We start from the raw sequence: 23,943 nt of genomic DNA, 5'->3' as shown, positions 1-23,943 counted from the left end.
TATTTAGTTAAATTTCCTACGATTTTTATTATAATATCTGCGTCTTGTTTACGGTTTTAAAAGTTGTAAAAGAAAAAAATGAGAAAGCATTTTGACTGGTTTCCTAGTTCCAGTGTTAAATTAATATTCGAACCTAATTATTCGCCTTGACTTTGTATCTTTAGCTCGTCGCAGTCTTCCGAGGTGGAAAATAAGTGTTCGCATCGCGGAACGGTGCAACCTGGCCGCGGTAATGGCAGCGTTTCCCGCAATGCGACGGCGCTCGAACTTTCATGTTAGAAATCGGTTCCGTCGTACCGCCGTTTTCTAGGCAGCGATCGGTAATGTCGGATATTCGCGAGCTAATAAACACTGCGATCACGGGATCGCGATTTATATGATGTAATGTCAATGCCCGTTATTTGCCGCTGAATCGAAAGAGAAGACGGCGGCGATCACGGCTTTCGGAGGCCGCGTTTCCGACTCCGTCTTTCTCTTTCTCCCGGCTGAACCACCCCGCTCCCTTTGTTCTCTCTTTCTGTTTATTTTCGGCGACCGATACGACGAATTCGGCGTTTCGTCGTGTTTTTCGGACGGAACCGGGACTCTTTATCGAGCAATTAGCTCGTCGGCGTTATCGAGTGCACGGACTCGGGAGGTCGCCAGGCAAATGATCCGATCGGGATCCGAGCGTTCTCCCGGCAAACTCTCGATTTTTATCCGATCGTTTCGCTTGTAAATAGCGTAAACACGCGCGTAGAACGCGGGGCAGCGACGGCGACGATGACGGGCGCGTCTCGTCGAACTGTCGCGTGTCGATAGCGTTTTGCGTCAGTCGCCGATATTTTCGGACGGCGCCCTGGCCCCGGGAACGTCTCGTTGATAATATCGCAACGATTAAAAGCGGCGCCGTCAACGTATCTTGAACTTCGTCAACAATTCAGTCGACTGGTAATTACTGGTATATCGATGCTCCTTGTCGCCAATCTCGTTACATTTTGCCCCCCCTTTTTCCATCGGCGAGCCTCGCGCTATTTCGTTATTGTTTTCTTATTAGATTCATCGGCTTGCGGGAAGAATTAATTTATTCGAATTTATAATATTTTAGAATTTTATAGAGAAAAACGTTTCAATGGTTTTTCTTTACGAGATTCCTAGGCTAACCGCATCAACGCCCGAAAATAAAAGACGCGCGGCCGGTCGATCTGGTGACCCATTCTCACCTGGTTCTAGAGTCCACGGTTATACGAATTAAAAAAAAAAAAATAGTACAAGGTAATGCGCAGATTAACTTTTCCATTCACTCCACATCTTAAGAAATTCAATCCTTTGAACTCTAGATCACTGTCGGGGGTCCACGCGATTAGAAATATATTTACTACTTTATTCATTTATTTACTTGTTCATAAACGAGTTGAACCCTTTGGGGTACAGGGAAAAAATTTTATACTAAGATCGCGGTAGAGGTCCCAGAGTTTGTTCTACAGTTTGAATCCTAGTTAATTCAATTTTGTTCCGATTTTAGAGGCATTACGAATAATATTCGCAATTAGTCAATTATGAATGAGCTCTTTGTCGCGAATCTAAATCGGTTGTTTTAGAGATTGACAATTATCCGTTCGGTTTCGTTTAAAAATAATCGGCAATGTTCCGGATGAGTTCGCGATCTTGTTTGTACACGCATTAAATACTCATTATAAAATATCTGTCTGGACAATGAACACCATATCGTAACGAAGACATTTTTTTTGTTTACGTGCTGCTGTGTCCGCGTTCAATTTCGTTGTCCTCTCGCCAAGGCCATCGGGATTCGGCGGTCCACGGCGTCACATCGTGGCGGCCGATTGTTGCATCACGGTCTTATGTATTTACTTAAAACAAACATTTCGTCAACCTTTGGCTTCGTCGGTGTGCCATCAAATACGGCAGTTAAGATTAGGCAGATGTCAGCGGTCAGCTAGACCCGATTCAAATTCTCTCAATCGGTCGACGAGTTTTGTTAAAGAATTAGCGACTGATTTCATTTCGTGGACTCTCGAGCGCTGTTGGGATCGTTGATCTCTCTCTCTCTCTCTCTCTCTCTCTCTCTGTCTCTCTCTCTCTGTCACGATCGCCAGAAACTGTTGGGATCGGTTATTTCTAGACCCTGTATCGCCGAGAGAAACGATACGAGACGAGAAGAGACGAAGATTATCGGTGGCAAACAGAAAATATCAATCTTTTTCGTTGTCCGGTACACGCGTTTCGTGTCGAATCCACTGAGAAATTATCGAGGGTATCGCCGGGTTAGAGGGAACAGCGGCAACGGTCCAATCGTCGTCGGAGGAACGATCGGGCACCAATGTTTTATCGGTGGTGTTTAGAAGATTAGCCGGAGGTTTGGCCGTCTAACGATACCACGAACGGCGCCGTTTATCTCGCGATGATTAGGCGGGTCTCGACGTCCGACGTGTGCGGTCGTCGCATGCGTCGTCTGACGCATTTATACCGACGCGACGGTATATATGCGACGGAAAATAATGTTTTCGTTCGGAGATCGATACCGGTATTGTGCAGGTATTTTTCAGTGACACCTTCGTTGCTTTTATAGATATCGATATACCGATATGACGTCATACCAGCATATGAAAATTCCACGTATGTTTATATTCGGACACTTATACTGGAAAAATAAAAGAAGACCGCGGAGGTGTTGCAATTATCATAGTAGTCGCGTTCTTGAGATCGATTATTGTAACAGTATAACCAAACCTGAGGTTTAGATCGATATTATACAGGTATATCGGTATTTTTACCGGTGCTGACGTGATGTATCGGTGTCTAGATATTTCAGTATTTTTATCAGTACGGACGTCATACACTGGTATTAAAATTTACCAAATAACAACACCTGAACTTCAAAATATTTCAGCGTTCAGTCCCCGCTTCGATTCCCAGAAAAGATTTCCAAATATTGCATCTTCGCTAATAGAATATGTATAACGACTTGCGTTCGCCGTTCGCGTCTGACATTATAGCAAATCCCATGTTAATGTCATAGGTGTCCCCGTCCCGCCCAACATTTTCCCATCCTGCCATTAAGAAATTTCCCCGGTATAGCAAGTTCTCAAAGAGACACGCGTAACAGCTCTAGAAGTGTCTAGAAGCGTCCTAACAACCCGAGCCTCTTTTACAGTACCGCGGCATTAAAAGCCTTCTCCGGCGACCAGAGATCTTTCTGAGTTGTTCTAGAGAGTAGGAATGATTTAAATGAAACCGACTGGTTACGAGGACGTTGTCAGGCGGGAACTACCATGTCCGTCCATTGCAACCCCTATCGATTTTCGTGGAAGTGCACCTTAAGAACCGGAAGCCGTACATGTTCCTGCGTTACTTATGTATTCCATAGAGAGGCAATTATCCGGAAACTATTCGCAATACGGTACGAGTGTGTCTCCATTGTTCTCGAAGAATCTTTCTGTAGGGTTCAAAACGGTTGCTAGAATTCAGACTCGCAGGTCTAGTCTTCGTTTGGGATGCCCAACGGCTGCCAGTTTAGAGATCTCTCGCGGATCGTTTGGAGCATGGTGGCACCATTTTTTCCGAGAAATTAAAAAAAAAGAAAGAGGGGACGCGTTTCGAGCAAAGACTGGATGCTAGAACGAACGAGAGCTCGCAACTCGCCGCAGTGCCGAAGATAAAGGGAAAAGGGGGGCACGCGCCCGTGTCACGATCCCTCGACCGTCTCTCGCGCATCCGTGGATCCGATCTCTCGATCTCTGGTGGCTGCACGCAATGCCGCGGCGCCGGCAGCATCTTTTTTCGAATGCGCGCGATAAGGAGGCCGGTCGCGCGCACGATAACGCTCTCCTGGCTCCTCTAACCCGGGCCAATAAATGCCGGGACTTTGCGCCCGGCGCTCGCACATTCTACGCATCCGTTTCCACGAAATTCCCACGCCAGTACGCACTATGAATTGGAATCTGTACGTCGTCGTGCGTTGCGACATGCTCCGGCTCCATTGAGTCTGCCCCGGCCGTTCAGTGATCAGTGTCGAACATGGGACGCTAACATAGAGCAACGCCAGCTTCGAGCTAGCTCGGAAGACGAAAAAGGACGTTTCGAGGAAGAACATCGGCGAGGAAGCTTTCGTCGATTGGCGAGGAGGACCGGTGACGATCCAGGTGGATTGGACGCCTGCCAAGTGGAACCACGTTTCAAAAAGCAATCTTCGAAGAGCAACGAATAACTTCGAAGAGAAACGAATAACTTCGACGAGCAACGATCAACTTCGAAGAGCAACGATCAACTTCGAAGTTGAGATCGCCAGCATTTCCCGAAGGAAGGTGATCGAGCTCGAATCTCGATAACTCAAAGACTGATAGATTCGTTAGACAAAGTATTAAGTGTAGTATTATTAAAAACCCGCGAGGATGTTGGATCGCAACGTGGTGCTGGTCCTGCGTACCAGACAGGACCGAACCGAGAGGCGGCTGCGGCACAAAAAGGAGGCGAACCCGCCGCCGATGGAGCCACCCCCGCAGCTCTTGAACAACAACTACCTCTACATAGACATGAACATGAACTTCAGCGAGAACAGCAAACAGCAGACCTGCCGGACGAGGAAGGTGGGTGTCGCTTTTCCATTTCGTCTTCTACCGAATTGCGTCCAAGTTTTCGACGACCACGCGAACCATGTTTTCGTTACGACAATCTCTCGCGGTTTTCCTGTGCGAGAATTCTGACGTAATGGTACGTCAGATGCGCGCGAGCTGACGTTGCCGATTCACGGGCTCGCGACGTTGTTTGTTCGTTGCGATCGTACTATCGGGTTCCTGCAAATAAAACGTCGTTTCGCGAGATATTGAATTAAACTTTTATGCGACGAACTTAACGAATATTTCTTTAATCGAAATAGTCTTCTGCGACTAGGAATAAGACTTTTCTCAACGCGGAAAAATGGGAAAATTTATAAAATTCATTAAATACAATTTTTATATGAATCTCGTATCGATAGAAGAACTATCGTGTCAAGTGCACAACTTAATCCTTATAATTCCAAGCGGCAGTAATGCTGCCAAGCTTAAGCCAGCGATCTGATCAATAAAATTTTTGGAGCGGTAATTTCTGTCCGATATTTTTGTTTGCCGTTCGATTTCCAAAAAGGTTGGAAGTGTACTTTTTAATTTTTGCGACATCAAAAGACCGTGCTAATGCGAACCGCTGAATGATGCAATTATCTGTCGGATACCAGACATTCTTTACGAAACGCTCGTAATTTTATTCTCGTTTTTGTCTGTCTCTCCACGACGTCTAATCAAGTTATTCAGTTCCGTCTGATGGCTTCTATCGGTTCATCGGATGTCCCGAGTACCATAATCGCTTCGGAAACTCAAGATCCGCATAAGCAACGGCGGTCTATCAGCGATCGACGCAAATGATGCTGTCCCTGTCTTATGTGATCGATCCTCCGGCAGACGCACGGTTTCTTTCGGACGTGTGCCTGATTTTACACGGCTGTCGGGATCGATTAACGCTCGATCGGAGATTAATGATCCTTGTGTAGGCGAGCGTTTGTTCTGGCTCTGTTACGTTCGCGTGCGCGCACCTTCTCCCGTTTACCGTTTACGTAAGTAAGGTGATCGGATCGTTTATGTAATAACCAAGTGCAACGCGGTCCATTTTACTTTCGACACGCGATTCTAGATCCCCGGTTGCTCGATCGACACTTTCCTGGCCGGTCTAGTTCATTTCTTCGCACGAGACTCAAAGTACACTTCGCCGGCTTACTTCGATCTCGAAGCTCGCGTTGACGCGACCCTTTTACAAACAGCTACAATATTTGATTCTTTCAATTTCAATCTTTCTACGTTGCGGGATAATTAGTTAATTTGAACACCTCTGCGCGTGCTATACGCTCATCCTCACTGTTCGCTATAGCTTTGTTTAAAACCGATCTTGGGTTCTCCGATCACGAATAAAATCGATTTTCTCAGCTACACTATCTACAACTGTAAAACGACATAATTGTTATTTTATGTTAATTTTATTTATTCTCCGTTTATTACGTCGAGCTGTTATCTCCATAAATAAATGAATTTCTACGAAATGTCGAGCGATCCTCTCGACGAGATTTAACGTTAACTGGAGACAGCGAGTAGAAGCGAAAATTTTCGAGCCACCGTTACATATTTCAAACAGGATTCTAGAGTTCGACGGTCCGATCCGACCGCTAGAAACGGCTCGATTTCTCGCAAGAAGGAAAGCAGTGCTGTCAGAGGGCAGGTTAGCGCACTTTCTCCGGCCAACAACTAGGTATCGCTGTGGGAGAATCTGCTGCGTTGACGGAACCGAGCGGGGTAATTAGATTTAGAGACACGGAGACCGGAACCGTTTCGTAACAGCTGCGCGTTCTTCGCGGAAAGTACTTTCGCCTTCGCGATCGACGATTATTTCGCGATCGACGCAGCATCCCACCTGCGAGACACGATCATAATGTCGTCGCTTTGCATGTTACATATTATATTATACTTGTACAATCCATTCGACTTCATTAGTAGAGTATCACGATTTTTTAAAGAATTTTTCAATTGTGAGATATTTCTCTTGTTCGGTCTAGTGTGGAATATTGCTCTGTCACCTGGCTGTTGTTTATTCGAAATGTTATTTAAATTCAATTTTATTCGATACGATATTTAGCTAAAATTCTATTCGAAACATCTACTTAAACAATTGTTTTCTTTTTAAATCGCCTTTTTGACTTCTACAGTTAATCTGTAATCTTTTTCTATACTCTGTAAAAGAATTCTTCTTCTTCTCATGAATGGAATAATAGTAAATAAATAAATAATCCTGCGCTCGATAATCTCGTCTGACATATCGACGTGAATTAGTATGATTACGGCGATCAAGTGGAATACGACGTCTTCGATCAGACCAATTGATTTTACAGTAATCATCGCCGACGCTAATTGAGACAAGGATGCTCATTCGAATAAGAAAAATGATCCTCTATGCTACCTGGACTATTAGGTGAATCATTCGATACCATGCGACAACAATTTCTATCGGTAACGCAACTAGTAGCTATCTCCAATAAATTATTGATAAAGCAAATCTCGAACATCGTTATCCAAGATGCAGTAGTTAACGTCTGACCAAGACTATGCTATTCTACTTCTTTTCTTGAAGTACACTTATTATTAATATTTTTTATTAAGTTTAACAAGATCAATATTGTTATTGACGAAACAAGATGGAAGATATGTATAGAAACAATATTTAATAATTTAATGCATTCATCCATGGCTTTCATGAAGATAAAAAAAGGTTTTTTCACTGCTTTCTTCGCAATTCTCTTTTTTCTTATTCATTTGGATGAGTATGCTCTGTAACCTTACCATCGCGCAATTTCATCGAAATTCAGTATATTCGTTGTTGCGTAACAGCAGCGATCGTTGGATCGTGTCGCGTCCCCAGAGATCGTGCGTGAATCCAGCAAAGGGAGAAAGGAAAACCGCTTTTCCAAAGGAAAGACAGACTGGAAAAGCTGTAATTATGCGAACGTCTAATTAGCGTCGTCAGGGTCGAAGCGCGGACTTGTCCCGTGCGGTTACGCATATGGCATATTTAACGGGCCATGCCGACAATCGCCGCGATTCCATCGATCGTCCCCTAGGATTTCTGCTCGATGACCGTTCGCCGGACAAGATCGTTCTAATGCGGAGATTCTTCAGTTAATGTCACGCATCGCGAGCATTCCGATGCGATAAATCGCCTCGATAGAACGTACGAATTATCGTCCTGCTGGATTCAGGGGTTGAAAACAGATCCCGACAACAGTTATGGGAAACAGAAAAGTGTCCCATAACTGTTACATCGATTAATTTTGCTTCTGCGTGACAGATAAAAACGCCGGTCCGTCGTCGCTTGTCACTGATATAAATCATCGTCGAGATTTATTTAATTATTCATTTATTCATTTATACACGGAGAAACCTGGTACAAAAATGAAGATCATGCGAACGACGATATTATCGCATATAAAAATGAGTAAAATTAATCAATGCACGCAGTTCGATCGTAGATCGTAGCTTCCGCTTTTAAACGCTGCTATTGCAAAATAATCGACGTCCCTTCGGCGTACATGCTACAAGTTACGTGAGCCCGCCTATTGCACACTGCAGTCGATCCACCGATTTAGCATTCGATTAATCAACGTGTCCGCGACGTTGAAAAAAAAGCCGACGTGTTTTGTACGTGCGACTAATGTCCCCCATTTTTCCGCGTGTTTACGATGTCGGGCCGGAGGGAAACATTATATAATTAATAAATTGCCCCGTAATTTCCATTGTCCCGATCAACAGCGACTTTACGACGGCAGTCGTTATTTACGCCGGCTTTCCAATTGTTTAATAAAAATTATTTAACGTTCTGATCTGTATTTTACTCTTTTTAGTTCAAGCTGCTAGCTATTGTATTTAAAACCGTAAGACGATTGAACCTTTATCGACGAACGTTACATCCGTGCAAATCCCTGTGCAACAATTGTGTTTTATATGTTTTCGAACCTATTTCTTTAAGGTCAACGTTGATCCTATTGCTTCTGATATAAATAGCCGATAATTTGATCTAATTAAAATATAAGTGGAACATTAGCTGGTTTCGGTTTCAATGAACCCATCTATAGGAGAGTTGGTCTCGCTGTAACTATTAATATTATCTATATGAATGTTAAAACTGATTGGTGTTGTTAAGTGAAGTTTCAGAAGTGAATTATAAAAATTCTGTAAAAATTGATATTTGAAATATTAGACATAAATGACGAAATGAAACTTTTATATATTCGAAATATTAAGAAAACATTATTTTTCCATGTGTAGCCAACAACATTAGACATTACAAGAGTTAGAAGGATTATTATGGAAAACTGCGTTCGGCGAGTCGATTGTCATTCGTCGCGCAGTTTGTCAGACGATTTGCATAGAGATTTGCAAACAAGGGTTCGCGATTCCTCGAAGCCGGCCTGTTTTCCAGCATTCGTCAAGGTGCACGGTCGCCTCTATCGATCTTGGATCGCCGCACGCGGAATCCTGCCAATTAAATCCGCGGTTCTCGACCTTCGCGATCCTCCACGATCGTGCGTAGATCGTGCGGGGTGGTTTATGTAAGATACTGGTTTGCGCTGCGCACCTCCGCGGTCCCAGTAAATTCGCGCGACCTCTTTGCCGGCTCGATCGTTATCTCGCACGGAGCAACGCAGTTTAGCTCCTCTCGCCGTTGTTTCGTCATGTCAATCTTAATCGTTGGATAATTATCTTCGTTTAATGTGCCAACCCAATGGCGATGTAACCTGATTAATTTTTTAAACGGGTGACAATCGTGACATTATCCCGCTTTAAGATCTTCGAACGGTGTAACACGCGTTTTACCATCGATTTGTTGTTTTTTTTTTATCTTTCGCGTTAGCTAATTATTGTGTGAATTAATAATGGAATCGTCGAGAAGACTGCCTTGTCATGCGGAAAGGTTGTTTGCATGGTGCAACACGAATTCCACGATCCTATTGTGTGTCTGTTTTTCACTTTTTCCCCGCATCGGTCAGGGTTCAGGCGAATGTAACGAGGAGAACAATTGAAATCGTGAATTCTGAACGGATTCATTTCTAAGACCAAATAAATTATTGAGTTATTTATTTTCTGGAAATATCTATCACTATTCGAACAAATGGTTTCGATTATTTAATAAAATAATTTGTCACGTAGGATAAAGCACGTTGAGAGTTTTCTTACTGTGATATTGACTGCTACTAATGTGAATTAATTAAGTTAATGTTTACAATAATTACAATAGTATGTTAATGTTATCAATCGTTCCACGGGATAGTCCGTTAAACCGAAACAAAATTTTTAATTATATTACTGCAAATACCAATTAATTGCTCGATCGTTGTAAGGTATTTTCTTGCTTAATTATTAAAATAATACTATGAAACACTATTCAGCGTTTTCCGAGCGAGTTGTTTCCATACGAAGCCGAATGTTTATCTTGCCCGTTCGTTGATCTCATTTAGGAACGACGCTCTCGTTCGAGAGGCGTCTTCCGCAACATGCTGGCAGTCTCGTTTCACGCGCTAATTACGCGTCGCTGGTCGACACTTTGCGCCTCCGTAGTCGGTTGCGTGCCGCCGCATCGTAATTCAGTTAATTAATTAGCATCGAACGGGGTTGACACATTGATAAAGTCCAAAGTTGAGCCGGAGATTAGCGCGGAATTTTTTCTCCCGCAATCTCGCGCTCGGTTGCTGCGAAATACTGCTCGTGGATTTCGCAATTTAATTAAAATTACGAAAAACTTCTTTTACTTACTAACTTACTAACTTAATTAAAAAAAATATTAATGATAATAGCGGCAATAATAAAAATTATATATATAATTTTTATCTTCGATAAAGAATTCAGTTTCTCGAGGAAAATATTGCTGGTACTTTGAAACATTCTTTTACGCAAGCGATTGATAGAAATTTTAGCGAATCTTGGCAAATCATCTCAAAAATTATTCTAATGTATGTAATACATTTTAATGTACAAGATTCACAGTTTACTGGTGCATAAAATTGCTACTTAAATTTTGAACGTTTCAAAAACTTGCAAATATAATTGCATAATTAGTAACTTTAAATTAAATTGATTAAGAAATGAAGTAAGTGTGGCTATGTAGAACAAGGTCAATTCTTATTTTACACAAGGATAAATATTTAACGGTGACTATTAGTTATTAAATAGTTAATATTGATTAATACCAGTTGTTATTAATAACTATTAGGTAGAGCGTTACAGCATCGCGCTCGCCGACCATGACGGCCAGCAAAGGACCAAGAAGCGCGGAAAGCTCGGGCTTCGTGGAGGGGCACCGGTAACATATGCTCCTCCCCGTCGTCGCCTGTCCCCTCGATTCGCCGATTTTTACCTATGCATTTAGTGCGACTCGACACACCGTTCGACCTGGCGGCAGTGCCTCCAGTCTCTCCCGCGTTTCGTTGTTTTCTCGCGAGCTCGCGTCGCTTCGTTTCCTCCTCCTGTTTTTATCCCGCGTCTTTTTTTCTCTCGCATCTCTCCCGTTCAGCGAAACGTCGATTGCTTTCCGTCGATCGAGGCGCTGATCGATGACAGTGCTGCTGACCCAGATCGAACCCGGCGATCCCGCGAGATTCCCGCGGAATCGTTTCGCGATCCGAGCCGAGTGTTCCCCGAAAGTCGAATTCACTGTGACACCCGGTCCAACGATTCATCGATTGTATGTATTCACTGTTAGCAAAAGCGTCGGAACAGTATTGAAACAAGTAATAACTGGTTTTTGAATCATTCAAATATTACTTCGAAGAATATAGGTAGTATTGTGGTTACCTAATATTGTGTAAATCATTTCTTATTTTTGGAATTGACCTGGTAATGTTTTGGCCTCGCAACGTTTCATATATTTTTCACCTGTTTTACACATCCCCGTGATAAAGATGGCCATATCGTTTTTATATCTAGGCTTGGTTGTTTTAATATATATCACAGTGAATCATCAAATACATTGTTTATATTACAATTGTTTTATTTAGTGCATATACGACAAATAAAAGAAATAATACAAATTTTTTAAAATAGAAAGAAAATTGTTTAAAAGGAAGAATAAATTAAAAAAGATATATCCCCTTGATAAAGATGTTCATGTCGTTTTTATACCTAGGCTTGATTGTTTTAATATATATCACAGTGAATCATCAAATATGTTGTTTATATTTCAATTGTTTTATTTAGTGCATCTACGACAAATAAAGGTAATAATAAAATATTTTTTGAAATAGAAAGGAAATTGTTTAAAAGGAAAAATAAAATAATAAATTAAATGTATAGTCTCGCCACAAAGCATCATCTCCGCTATAGACGATACATTTTTTAGCAGTCTATTATATCGTATACCGTTAAATTTAGGGTAACGTTCTTCTTGAAGAAATTGTGACAGAGAACATAATCGTGAAGGTAATCACGAAGCTGATCATGAAGCCAATCGTATCGGGTCGATCGACTGATCTCCTAATTCCGAGTCCCTGTTCCGCTGAACCTTCGAACATCCGAGAAACGCACGCGATAGAGTGAAAAGAGGATTCGATCCCATTCCCGATTATTTTCGGCCGAAGGGCCGCGACCAGCCAAAAGCAGATTATCGATCGGATCGTGAAAATGCCATGGCATGACCCGGACGGGGTTGGGTACAAGTGAACGAGTTTAGTATCGTTTCGGTTCGATCGACGCGCAACGAACCCGAAACTCCTCGAAGTGTCTGCGACGGGTGGTTGTCGAACCGAGGTCGTCCTCCTCCCGCGTTGTCACCCGAACAGCGGTGTATCCTGCGTGACGGGTGTCCCTGGAGAGTATCCCAGGCGTCTCCATTTCAAAAAGGCATCGTCCGCGGCTGGTCGCGGCGCGGCGCGGCGGAGCGCGTCCCGCGAAACCGCGATGACGGGGGGGCGCGAGGACGGGGCTCGCGGGCACCGATCGTAGGAAAGGGATCGACAGCTGGAAAAAGTCGACGTAGGAAACGGAGGGGGAAACGTGTCGGATTATCCGTCGGTGGCCGATCGGACCTAGAAAGCGAGTTCTTCTAAGGTTTCCGCTGGCGCTGGAAGAAGCCACGCCGTGGACTGTGCGGACCCGCGCGCTGGTTCTCCGCTGCGGCCAGAGAGAGACGCAAAACGCTTTGTACGTGTCCCGTGCGCTTGCTTCCCGACCCCGGCGGACAAAACGGGCAATAGGAGAGCGAGGCGCGGTGCAGGAAGAAGGGGAACGAAGAGAAGACGAGAGACGAGAAGGAAGAAAGAATAGAAGCGTGTGTCCTCTCCTTTCAACCCCCCGGGGGCTGGCCTAGGTGGTGGTGTCGTCGCGCGAGGCCTCGCGAGGATGGATCGGAAGGAGAGCGCAAACGAGGGTGGCAGCTCGCCGGATACGGTGATCGGCCGGTCCTCGTCCGAGGAGGAGCGGAACAGGCACGGTGCCACCACTTCCGGCGAGTACGTGACCGTCGGCGACAGCAGCTCCAGTCTGGACACTTTGACCAGCGGCACAGCGAACCCGCCCGAGGACAAGAAGAGAAGCAGATTCGGCGCCCTGAAGAGCAGCTTCCGGAAGGAAGGCGGCCTGTTCAAGATCAAGAAGAAGAGCAAGTCCGGCGAGGACGCCGCCACACCGACGGACCCGGATGCTGAAGAGAAAGGTTCATACCTCGCGACCGCGTACAGTGATCACTTAAATTCGCGCTATCGTTTCCCCGTTCAACTCGGAGAATTTGTTTTCTTTCAAACCCGTCGGTCATAAATCGTGTTCCGTCGAAATGAGGGTAGTGAAGCCGGTTACTGTGCGACGATCAATTTCCTTCAAGTTTCTTCAATTCATTTTCGGGCTTAATTAGCTTTGCGTTTATCGAATAAGACACGTTAAATTATTTTTATTCATAAATAGACGCAATAAAAGAATAAAGAAATTGAATATGTCTTACTCGACAAATATAAAGTTCATTACGCCCATGAACGATACAAAAGCACAGCAATTGGTTAACCCTGAGATAATTTTGAAAGTACACGATTCAACCCCGAAAGCTTCGACAGCGAGAACCGGAAGATGCCAGCTCGTGAAAGCCTCAGACTTGTGATTTCTGTGTTCTGTCCGTTTTTCTTTGAGTCTCTTCGCGAAGGCAACCAGTGGTTGTCCACGCTAGTTACGACGCACCGGTGCGTCCTCCGCCACGAATACGTTCATGTGGACCCTCGGTGTTTCGCAGTTTGAATCCGGATCTCATTGTTCCGTTGTTTTGAATGCCGCGACACTTGACCCGTGACCGATCGATCCCCCCGCGACCCAGAATCCGTCAAGAGATTCTTTGACACTCGAGGTCGTCTTAATAGGTCCCGGCTATCTAAACGGTTACGGGTGCTCGTTAATTGCGATTCGATTCGCGACAGTCGACCGCTCTCCACCTAGCCAATTAAATCGAGCCTTGGTCTTCTTCAAAGTCCCCCGGCTGCCCGGCTCCTCTGAAACTCCATCGAGCCCTTCCTTAAACTGCGGTCACGCTATATCAAGCGACTCGCGACGTTTTTCTTCGAGCGTGGCAGTTGCGAGGGAGTTCGACTCGTTGGTCGCTGTCCGAGAGACGTTTCAACGCATAGTTGAGCAAACAGTAATCTGATTAATGATCAACGATTATAACACGTTACTTATTACAAGTTATTATAAATTAGCTGTAATATCTAGCAGGTTATAATCTTTAATCATCCATTTTTTTCATAAGTGGGATAAATAACTTATACTGTGTTATTTTCTATTAATTCCCCCATTTTTCACTTTATTCAATTATCTCGATTACTTATTTTATCTTCCATTCTTTCTCTTGACCACTTCTCTTCATTTCTCTCTTTATGTACTATCTGTGTGACCTATTTTTTAATTATTGTCACATAGGATCTTTCCTCCCGTCGATCAAATAAATATTATAACCAATCAGATTACTCTTTGCCGAACTATGTCTAAATGTCTACTCGCTAGCGTACATACTAGCTTCGTCTGCTGAAACTAGGATAGCCAGCGAGTCGAAGCAGGCGGTCCCAGTTACCCCGAGCTACCACCCAAACCTATCCGTGAATTCTTGGCCGTCTGACGAGAGATCGTCTGCCGACACAGAGACGGGTCGCAAGAGGAGCCCGGATGCGGAGGAGGACGAGCAGAAGGATGTCGGCACGGCCTCGACCTTGAAGAAGAAGAAGAAGAAGTCGCACTTGCTGGTGCGCAAGCTGAGCCTGAACAAGTTCCGTCTGTCGTCCGCGGAGCAGGAGCCGCGGCACACGCCCGAGGGTGGTGACAGCAGCCGGTCCCAGAGCCAATCGTCGCAGGAATCGCCTAGCCTCTCGGACAGCCCGTCGAGGATCGGCGCGCGGAAGGGGCACGGGACCGAGAGGCTTGGTCACCAGCGGGACAACGAGTCGGCAGGATCACGTGACGACGCCGCCGTCGCCGTGGAGAAGGGGGACGCCAGGAAACCGGAGAAGCTCGCGGAGAAACCGGTGACCACCGTCACCGTAGTGCAACGCAAGTCGCCGTCGCTGACCATCAGGACCGTTTCGAAGACTGTGCAGCACGGTGAGCCAACCGGGTGACACCCGGTCTCTCAGCCTCCAGCTTCCTCTGCGAACCTCTCTTCTTCGCCTCTCTACTTCATGATCGAAAACCCTTTGGCCACTTAGTCCCTCGCCACGCTCCCTCGATCATCCGCTTCTGGCTCGAATTGACTGTAGCTAGGCTCTTCGCATACGTTCTCAACGCATCCCTCGTGTAACCTCGGTCGCATTTCTTTTTTCTCTTTTTTCTTTTCGTTGCGGCTTCTCCGAATTCTGACGATTCGAAACCCCTGGCAAAACGTATTTTAAAACGCGATAACTTTTTAAATACTGAACTAAACTACTTGAATTTTGTGGAGGTGTTATGAGAATTGGTTTACTGTACAATGACTAAAATTTGTTTAATTTTGTTGTTTCACTTGTTTCATCGAACGACGATTTTGGATTTTTTAATTATTTGATTTGACAAAATTGTTATAATTATTTTCCGATTCTTTTGGACGGTACAAAGAAGGTTAACAAAAATTCCAGTCGTTTAATGGAGTTTTGACTAAGTTATTGCACTTTAAAATATTCTTCGTCGGGGATGGAACATTACTTTTCCGATCTCCCTGATTAGGAGAACATTGCTTCTCCGATCCCGCACCATTATCGAACATCCGAGCATTCAATCCGCAGTAGATTTGTGATATGCCGAGATTTCGTTCGTTAGGACGCTTCTAGGATTCGTTAGATCATCGTTCGCCTAATCCGGTCTCGTATTTTCCGCTGAAACGTACGATACCTTTGCGGCGATAGAACCGCATCCCAGACCTCCGCGCAATTGACCGTTTCGGTAACCAAGATCATCGTACTTCGTTTTAACCATTCTCATCCGTGTTGGCACCGGCTAGACTAACCCACCGCTATTCTTCGGATTCCCCCGATGAACGCCGGCCGTGTTTCGCTTAGATAATCTGGACCTCGAGAAGACCGACAAGGAGTACGGGCACTGCAGCTCGACGCTGCCGTACGCGATCTCGAAATGGCCGGAGCAGAAGCCCGGTAAACCGGGGGAGAGGAAGTATTGGTTGAACGCGAAAGCGGAATCGGAGTCCGGGATCCACGTGAAGTCGTCGCCGCACGAGGTCCGCCGCAAGCTGTCGTTGCTCGAGGAGAAGCGCGCCATTTTCCAGCGAAGGTTCTACGAGAGCAACCGCGACTCCGAGTCCGGCGACACGGTGATCGCCGTCGATCTGAACGACGAGGAGAACCGGAAGCAGGAATTGCGCCGCGAGGAGACCACCACCACCAAGAAGAGGGCAAGACACATCAGCGTGAAGAAGTTCGACACGTTCTCGACGTTCGAGGGCACGTTCGACGAGGAGACCGGGGTCGGCTATCTGGCCGGCATCGAGGAGGACTACACCGAGAGCTACGATCGTCAGAACGACGTGTACCCGGTGCACCAGATGCATCCGGCAGCCATGGGACCCATGGCGGACAACGCGGAAACGAGCAAAGTGAACAGCCAGGACAGCACGGTGAGCGCCGTCGATGACTCTCGCCTTAGTGCTTCTTACTGCACCCCACTTCTTGTAGTTCTTTTAGCGATTTATCCTAATCCTGACGCAAAACCTTTTACTCGGTTCTGGAATGCTGTATTGGGTGGTTTCCAGTAATTGGCTCGAATTATAGCTCTTGTGAAGATAAATTTAGAAAAAGTGTTGTACAGTATAATTTGTCACTATTTAAGAAGCTCTATTGTCTTATAGCGTTATCTTCCCCGCAAATGCGTCGGCGCACTTGCAAAGTGTAATTGTATTCTATTTTTAAATAGAACTGCATATTCTTGCAAGTAGATCGATTCTCTAGAACGTCCTGGGTAAAACAGTATTACAGTGAAAATTTCAGAAAATTTTCTATTTTTCAATTATTTTCCTTTGCAATATGATATGTAGTTCTATTTAAAAAATTAATACAGTTGCGAAGAAAATCGTACTATAGGACAATACAGCTAGTTAAATAGTGTACAATTTTCCTCTATATATTTTGTCTACGTTCATCTGGAACAGAGCTAGAGCTCGCCTCAGCCGTTGAGATCACTCTGTATTACATTTCCTTCCGATTTTCTCGAGGGTGAAGGTGTTCCTGCAGCAACTGGATCTTCTCTAGGATCGCTGTTCTATTTCCGCTTTTAATATTGATTTCGGCGATCCGTTCGCGTAGCGTTCCGCTAGTTTCTTTGCTTCCCGTTTGACACGTCAATCGGCCTGGTACTTGGTCGCAGTCGAAGTCCCAGGGTGGCTTCGGAATCTCATTAAAGACACACGACCTAGATAAAACACAGATTTTCTGTTAGATCTGTTATGCGTAGGCCCCCCGCGTCCCGCGGAGATCTATTTCGACCTGGTCACGAGACTCCAGCCAAGTTCACGGCGGAGCTTATCGCGACAGCTGAGTAACGCGTGCATGTGAAATTCACTGTGAAAGACATTATTTCGGTGTGCGCGGGGTTGCGTAACGCGCCTCGGTAACGCATCGTTTACCTCGACAACGCGCGAGATAAAGATCGAACGCGAATTACCGGCGAGGCTTTGCTTTCGAGGCGTGAACGATGGAAATCGATTTGAGAACGTGGTCAGCCGTTTCGTTCGGTCGCGGAATCGACCTCCGACGCATCGTCGCAGAAACGAAACGTAGCACTGGTGAGAACACGACACCGGGTCGCCGATTTTTCTCCGTGTCCACTTGCTACTCGATCGCGAGCCACGTTGCGCAACCGGCGGACCGGCGGGCGCCGCGCGGCAGTTCGCCCAGCCGCGTTCGCGGGCAGAATTTCAAAACCGTCGCGGGACGGTTGTAATTCCATGACGCAGAATCGATGGACGCGTCTCTGCGGTCCCGGCTTTGCGGTCCTCCGACACGTTTCTCTTTCTTCCTCGTTCTCTTTTTCTCTCTCTCTCCCTCTCTTTCTTTTCCTCTCGTTCTCTCTCCCTCTCTCTCTTTTCCTCTGTCTCTAGCGCCTCGATCTCTTTTTCGCGACGATCCGGCGGCGCGAGTTTCGTGTTACTGTTTTGCACTACTCGCGTGCTCTATCTTCTCCCTTGTCCGCGAGAAGCTTAATTGGCCGACGTCTCGAGAGGAAAACGCGGCGCGAGCAACGCTCCCCGGGCTCGAGACATTTATTGTTAGGGGACCCAAGAAGCGAGCTAAGTGCAACGCGCTCGGATCGTTATAGAACCTGGGGGACGGCGAATCTTCGCCGAGGGAAGACGGCTCGATAAAACAATAGAACACTCTTTGTCACGCGAACCTACATTTTAGAGACCCTGGTTCGAGAAACGGGGAATTATGCTCCGCGGTTCAACATTTCGTTCTCGCCAGCTGCGATTGTTTCTTATCAAATTTTGTTTCAGCGATACTCTTGATTTTTTCTATGAAACCATTGCATTATTTTAATGCTCTGCTATTACTATAGCACGAAAATCATCGTGACGTATCATATATCATTATATCCTTGTACTACTTTTTTATCATTTATTTATTTATTTTATATTTATTTATTCTTTAAATATCTCTCTATATCCGATTTGTTACCGTACACTACGTAACCATCCATTTCTTCGCATCAATAAACCATTATTATTATTATCATAAAAGTTGTTGGGGTGTCCAAACAGTTTGCTTCGTTATCGACCAGTACTCGCTACGGGGAAAACTGTTTCCAACAAGATAGTAAAATATTTTGTAATTTATGACCGCAATTTGCAATATGTAAAGGAACTTCTAGGACAAGCTAATATTTCAGTCGTAACTGAGAACAGCAAAGTGCACGCGTATCGAGCGAATCGTATCGTTTCGAAATGATCGATCATAGTAGACTGAAGATCAGTCAAAAGCGGAGACTTTTATTCATTCATTTATTTATTTACATCTGTACGGGTTACGGATACCAAAAATAATAGTTATAAACCGTTACATAAAAATACTGAAAGTGTACAAAACGAAAATGACAATTGAATTGGCCATAGTTAGTTTGACGAAGGTCTCGTCTTCACGGAGACTATTGTCTTAGGGCAGTTCAGGAAATATTCAAGCTGGGATGGGGTAAGTTATCTGGACTAGACAAGCGGTCATGAGACTGCTTGCAATAGTTCTAGGCAAACAATGGCTCTAGAACGCACAAATCCGCTGCACTTACGATAAAAACAAACGTATCGAATCGTGCGTCAGTTTCCCCATTCGTGGCGCGTCACTCGGGCCGATTGTTTCGATTCGTCGGCGGCAAATCATGCGTACGGTGCCCTAAAGCCGGCGAACGAGTTGTTTGCTCGCGATTCTCCCGGTCGATCCTTCGGACTGAGTCATTTCTGTGGTGCGCGTCATTCGGTTCGGATCCAGCAGCTAAGTATCGACCAACGATCCCTCCCGCATACCGTCGCGAACCATGGAGACCGAGGGCAACTTCTGGCGAAACTTCGAGCTAAACTTGGACAAGCTGAAGGTTTACCCGAAAAAGTGGACGCGGTGCAGGGTTCGTTGGCCAGTCATTTTTCTCGCGAAACTTTCACCGGAGATCCGACGCCGCTTTCGCCAGGCGGTGCTATTGTTTTCAATTCACGAAGTGCGCGCGGTCGTTTCGAATATCGCAAGTCCCGAGACAGTTCCGACGAAAACTTTCGGCAAACTTTCCGACGAAAACCAGCGGCGAAGTCGCGGAACGTGCGATTTATAAATCTCCATTTGTCGATCGAACAGATTCGATTGTTTCGCGCGGAAACAGCGGGGGTATCTCGGTGAGACGAGATTCGAGCAGTGGAAAAATTGCGATCGCAACCTCGATGGCGCGAGAGTTCACAATTTTCCGTGATCGATCCGTTTCCCGCGACTTTCGTCAACGGTAATCGTCGTTGTTCTTGTTCGGGACGCGATAAGATAATGGAAGAGAGCAGACCCGTAGGAGAACGACGAAACGCGGAATCGCTGGCCGATAATTGTGGCACACATTCAGAAACCTAGAGCGCGCTAATTAGATAAATCGAGCGGTAAATACATTTACGAGTCGTTTATTCCGTGCAATAAGCGATAACGCGAGCCAGGAATAAACGGAGAAATAGTTAGCCACGGATTTCGAGAGCTGTTTGATGCTATTTCAGGGAACATTGAAATGAATCATTGATTCGACCGCGGTGCTCGATGGATGCTCTGTTACCGACGAAAGAATGAACGAACGACTAACGATGTTCTTCTCTTTTGCAGTCGTCGCAGAACAATGCGCCGAATGCCGGAATAGGCGAGAAACGCGAGCACCTGTACAAGATCTTGGTGATCGGCGAGCTCGGCGCCGGAAAGACGTCCATCATCAAGAGATACGTCCACCAGTTCTTCTCGCAGCACTATCGCGCGACAATCGGTGTCGACTTCGCGTTGAAAGTCTTGAACTGGGACCCTCACACGATTATCAGGTTGCAGCTATGGGACATAGCAGGTCAGTCAACGATGATCCAAGACCGGAGCGAAAACAAGCGCGCCCTCGCGATCCCATAAATTCACGCGAGGACGCGTTTCGAGAGCTCGTGAACGGTTGTTATGGCTACGGCTCGGATTCGTTCGGCAGTGAGTTCTGAAGAAACCGTGTTCCGGTTTTTCAGGTCAGGAGAGGTTCGGTAACATGACCAGAGTATACTACAAGGAGGCGGTCGGTGCGTTCATAGTGTTCGACGTGACGCGGAGCGCGACCCTCGACGCGGTGGTGAAATGGAAACAGGACTTGGACTCGAAGGTACAGCTGCCCGATGGTTCCGCGATTCCCTGCGTCCTCCTGGCGAACAAGTGCGACCAGCAGAGAGAGGGTCTGGTCAACTCGCCGCAGAAGATGGAGGAGTATTGCAAGGAGAAGAACTTCGCCGGGTGGTTCGAGACGTCCGCCAAGGAGAACATCAACATCGAGGAAGCGGCGAGATTCCTCGTCAGTAAAGTGAGTAAACCTTCCTAACGCCGAACGCGGACTCGTATTTTATTCAAACAACGAATACAGTTTTATTCGTAAGATTCGTTCGATAAAATTTGATGTCCAAATAAAATTCTATTCGTAGAATTTATTCGATACAGTGCCCAACTCGAAAGAGACTTTCGTTGCTATCTCATGCCAAACTATTTGCATCCCGATCACGATTAACCGTACGTCACGTCCCCGGGATTTGTCTGTGACGTCGTTCGCGGCGATCGTCTTAACGGCGGAGGTTTCAGTTCGCGGGAGATAATTCCTGGCTATTCCTGCGTGCTGTCGTCACGCAGGTGGCAGATTCGATTGCCTGTCCCTCCGAATATCTCCCGTTCAGATGAATGATACAACCGATCTCGGCATAATAATTTTCTCCGTCCGATCTTTCTTCTTCCAAGCATGTCTATTACGTTACCGGTCTGCCACTTCTCGCGCTCCCGGATTAATTTACAGGTTAGCCAACCAGGGGCTTTGTACCGGTACGATTTCAATACCGGTATTATTCCAGCAAAGCCGTACCCGTAACTGATATACGAACATCGAAATATCAATACCCTTATAATACCGAAACCGATATACTGACGAAAACCGAAATAAATACCGTTATTATTTCGTTATCCCATTTCGTATTGATTTCTCTTTTTCGCTTGAATATTGCAGACTCGGGCTCATTAATTATTTTTCATCGTTGCGGGGTATCTCACATTTTAGGATTATGATCGTTATAGTGGGAAGAACTCGCATCCGTAAATTGAATAAATTACATTACGTTAAATTAAATTAAATACCATCGCAGGGCCACGAACCAGAGAATCGAATCGAACGTTTCGTTTCAGATACTGCAGAACGACCAGCTGATGAAGGGCAACGGATCGCAGTTCCAGACCGACGGCGAGCGATTCGCGTTAAACCAGTCGCCGACGAGCACGAAGAAATCCTGTTCCTGCTGACGAATCGGCAAGCCACCGATAGCAGCAGGATCCGCACGGTCCGTCATCGTCGTCCCTTCGTCGTCGTATTGCCGTCGGTGCCATGACACTCGACTACCGTTCCGTTTGGTCTTCTCCTCGGCTACCGGATCCCGTCTCGAACCTCGACACGTCGGTCACGTTCGCTGTCTGCCCTTCGAGGATGTTTCTATTAGCCCTTTGTACATAGCCGCCGCGCGAAACTCTTGGACGCTGATCCGAACAGCGGCAAGTTAGGCGTACACGTTCGACGTGGCCCTACCGAGCGGGGCCGAAGACGAACAGGGGGCCGGTGACCTCGCGTTGGTCCACGGCCAAAGTCAACACACGTCGTGGCTCCTCCCGCAAAGCTGATACCCGCTCGGTAAGCCTACAAGATCCACGGGGAGGGGCACATTGGCAAGTTCCGACGCGACCAACAGCGACAAAAGCCTGAATGGACGAGAAAATGAGCGATTTTTTTCAAGTTTAGATCATCGAGATTAACACGCGGCTCTGACAGCTCCTCGATTCCCCTCTGCTCCTAGACACCGGTGTTGCCAGGGAATCGATGACGCGTGGGGCTACCTGGACGTCGTACTTCCTGCAATCGTCCTCAAGCTACCTTTTTCCTTACTCCTACTGGAAAGTCTCGGATAGGAGAATACTGAAGTTGCCAGAAAACTGACCCACGCAACGTCACGTGATAATCCAATGCTGCTACTTATCCCTTCCATTCCTCCAACTTTAGTTTGTTGGCGATCACGGGGCTCGGCCCAAGTAGAAGGCAAAGACATTTCCATCGCGTCATCAATTCTCCGGCAACTCTGCTCGTCGCCTTCGCCGGAAACCGCGAGCGGTCCGCTTCGAACGGAAGCATTTAGGCGTGTTAGGTTCGAGTTCCGGTTATCGGGGGGAAAAACCGAAACAATTGCTGCAACATTCCTAGAGCAAAGAAAGACTCTTTTGTACTTCGAGTCCCGACCTGCTGTCATCGCATTCCATTTCCACGTCGACTTGAATTATCCGAGCGAGATCGACAACCGCGCGGACGATTCCGTGTACAATCCCGGAAGAATTTCGACCTCTCTTTTTCTATTGTTCACGCGAGGAAAGTAAATATAGGAGATAACACGAAACGACGAACACGTTATAGTTTAACAGGTTGTCGACTATCGATCGCCGTACGTTACTAATAAATCCTAGGTTACGCAACTAAGCTCGAACGAACGGAGAAAATCCGTCCGTGGCGACGGTGTGCAAATAAAAAAAAAACCGCGACTCGTCGGCGGCTGTGACGACTCCAACGACAGAACCCTTTTGTACTCGACAAATCCGGCCAGCCGATCGCCGACGTAACCGCGTTTTCCGGTTCTCGGGCGTAGCAATCGTTTAACCGTTTACTAACTCGCGTAATGTTCGCGAACGCTTACTGTGTTCGCGCCTGCCACGTATTTCGTGTCTTCGAAATTGTCTATAGGTATTATATATATATAATGTAAAATTATACATAAGAGACATATTATATATATATACATATAATTTATAGTAAATTACTTGAAAGTCAATATATTATTAAATTGCAAAGCGACGGACGTTCCTTAACCTCGTTGAGATCCTGTGGGTGACGCCTGAATTTTCACTGGCTACTTTTGAGGGAATATATCCTTAGGGAGTGGTCTAACAACAATAACGGGTGCGAAAGGGCGGTGCTTCGTTACGCGTTTCAAGTCCGTTTATGAAACTGTGCAATCACGCATCCTCCGGTCTATAATTGCTCATGAATAAATCCTTGATAAACGGCGACGTTAGCGTAACATGTCGCATAGTGTTCGAAGCATCGAATGGCGAAGTCTCGATGAGAAGTCGGTGGAACAATGGGCGGAGCAACGCTG

At 45.9% G+C, this 23,943-nt stretch overlaps 1 protein-coding gene across 5 annotated transcripts in view; it reads left to right on the top strand.

Moving 5' to 3' along the window:
- Positions 1–23,616, top strand: part of Rab32 (RAS oncogene family member Rab32) — a 30,377-nt gene extending 6,761 nt beyond the window's left edge. Inside the window, exons 1-6 of one of the 5 annotated variants that reach the window (XM_078176372.1) lie at positions 11,772–13,218; positions 14,682–15,137; positions 16,067–16,638; positions 20,357–20,585; positions 20,749–21,074; positions 21,938–23,616. In XM_078176372.1, coding sequence (XP_078032498.1) covers positions 12,906–13,218; positions 14,682–15,137; positions 16,067–16,638; positions 20,357–20,585; positions 20,749–21,074; positions 21,938–22,051 — 2,010 coding nt within the window. In that variant the 5' untranslated portion in view covers positions 11,772–12,905 and the 3' untranslated portion in view covers positions 22,052–23,616. Of the gene's footprint in view, positions 1–4,265; positions 4,587–11,771; positions 13,219–14,681; positions 15,138–16,066; positions 16,639–19,511; positions 19,632–20,356; positions 20,586–20,748; positions 21,075–21,937 lie in introns of those variants that run through there. The other 4 variants (XM_078176373.1, XM_078176374.1, XM_078176377.1 and 1 more) reach the window with 4 other exon arrangements.
- The last annotated feature ends 327 nt before the right edge of the window (positions 23,617–23,943 follow it).

Source organism: Augochlora pura, chromosome 3, assembly GCF_028453695.1.
Source record: "Augochlora pura isolate Apur16 chromosome 3, APUR_v2.2.1, whole genome shotgun sequence".
NCBI classification, from domain to species: domain Eukaryota; kingdom Metazoa; phylum Arthropoda; class Insecta; order Hymenoptera; family Halictidae; genus Augochlora; species Augochlora pura.
Note: the sequence above shows the minus strand (reverse complement) of the source record. Positions and strands in the feature narration are given on the sequence as shown.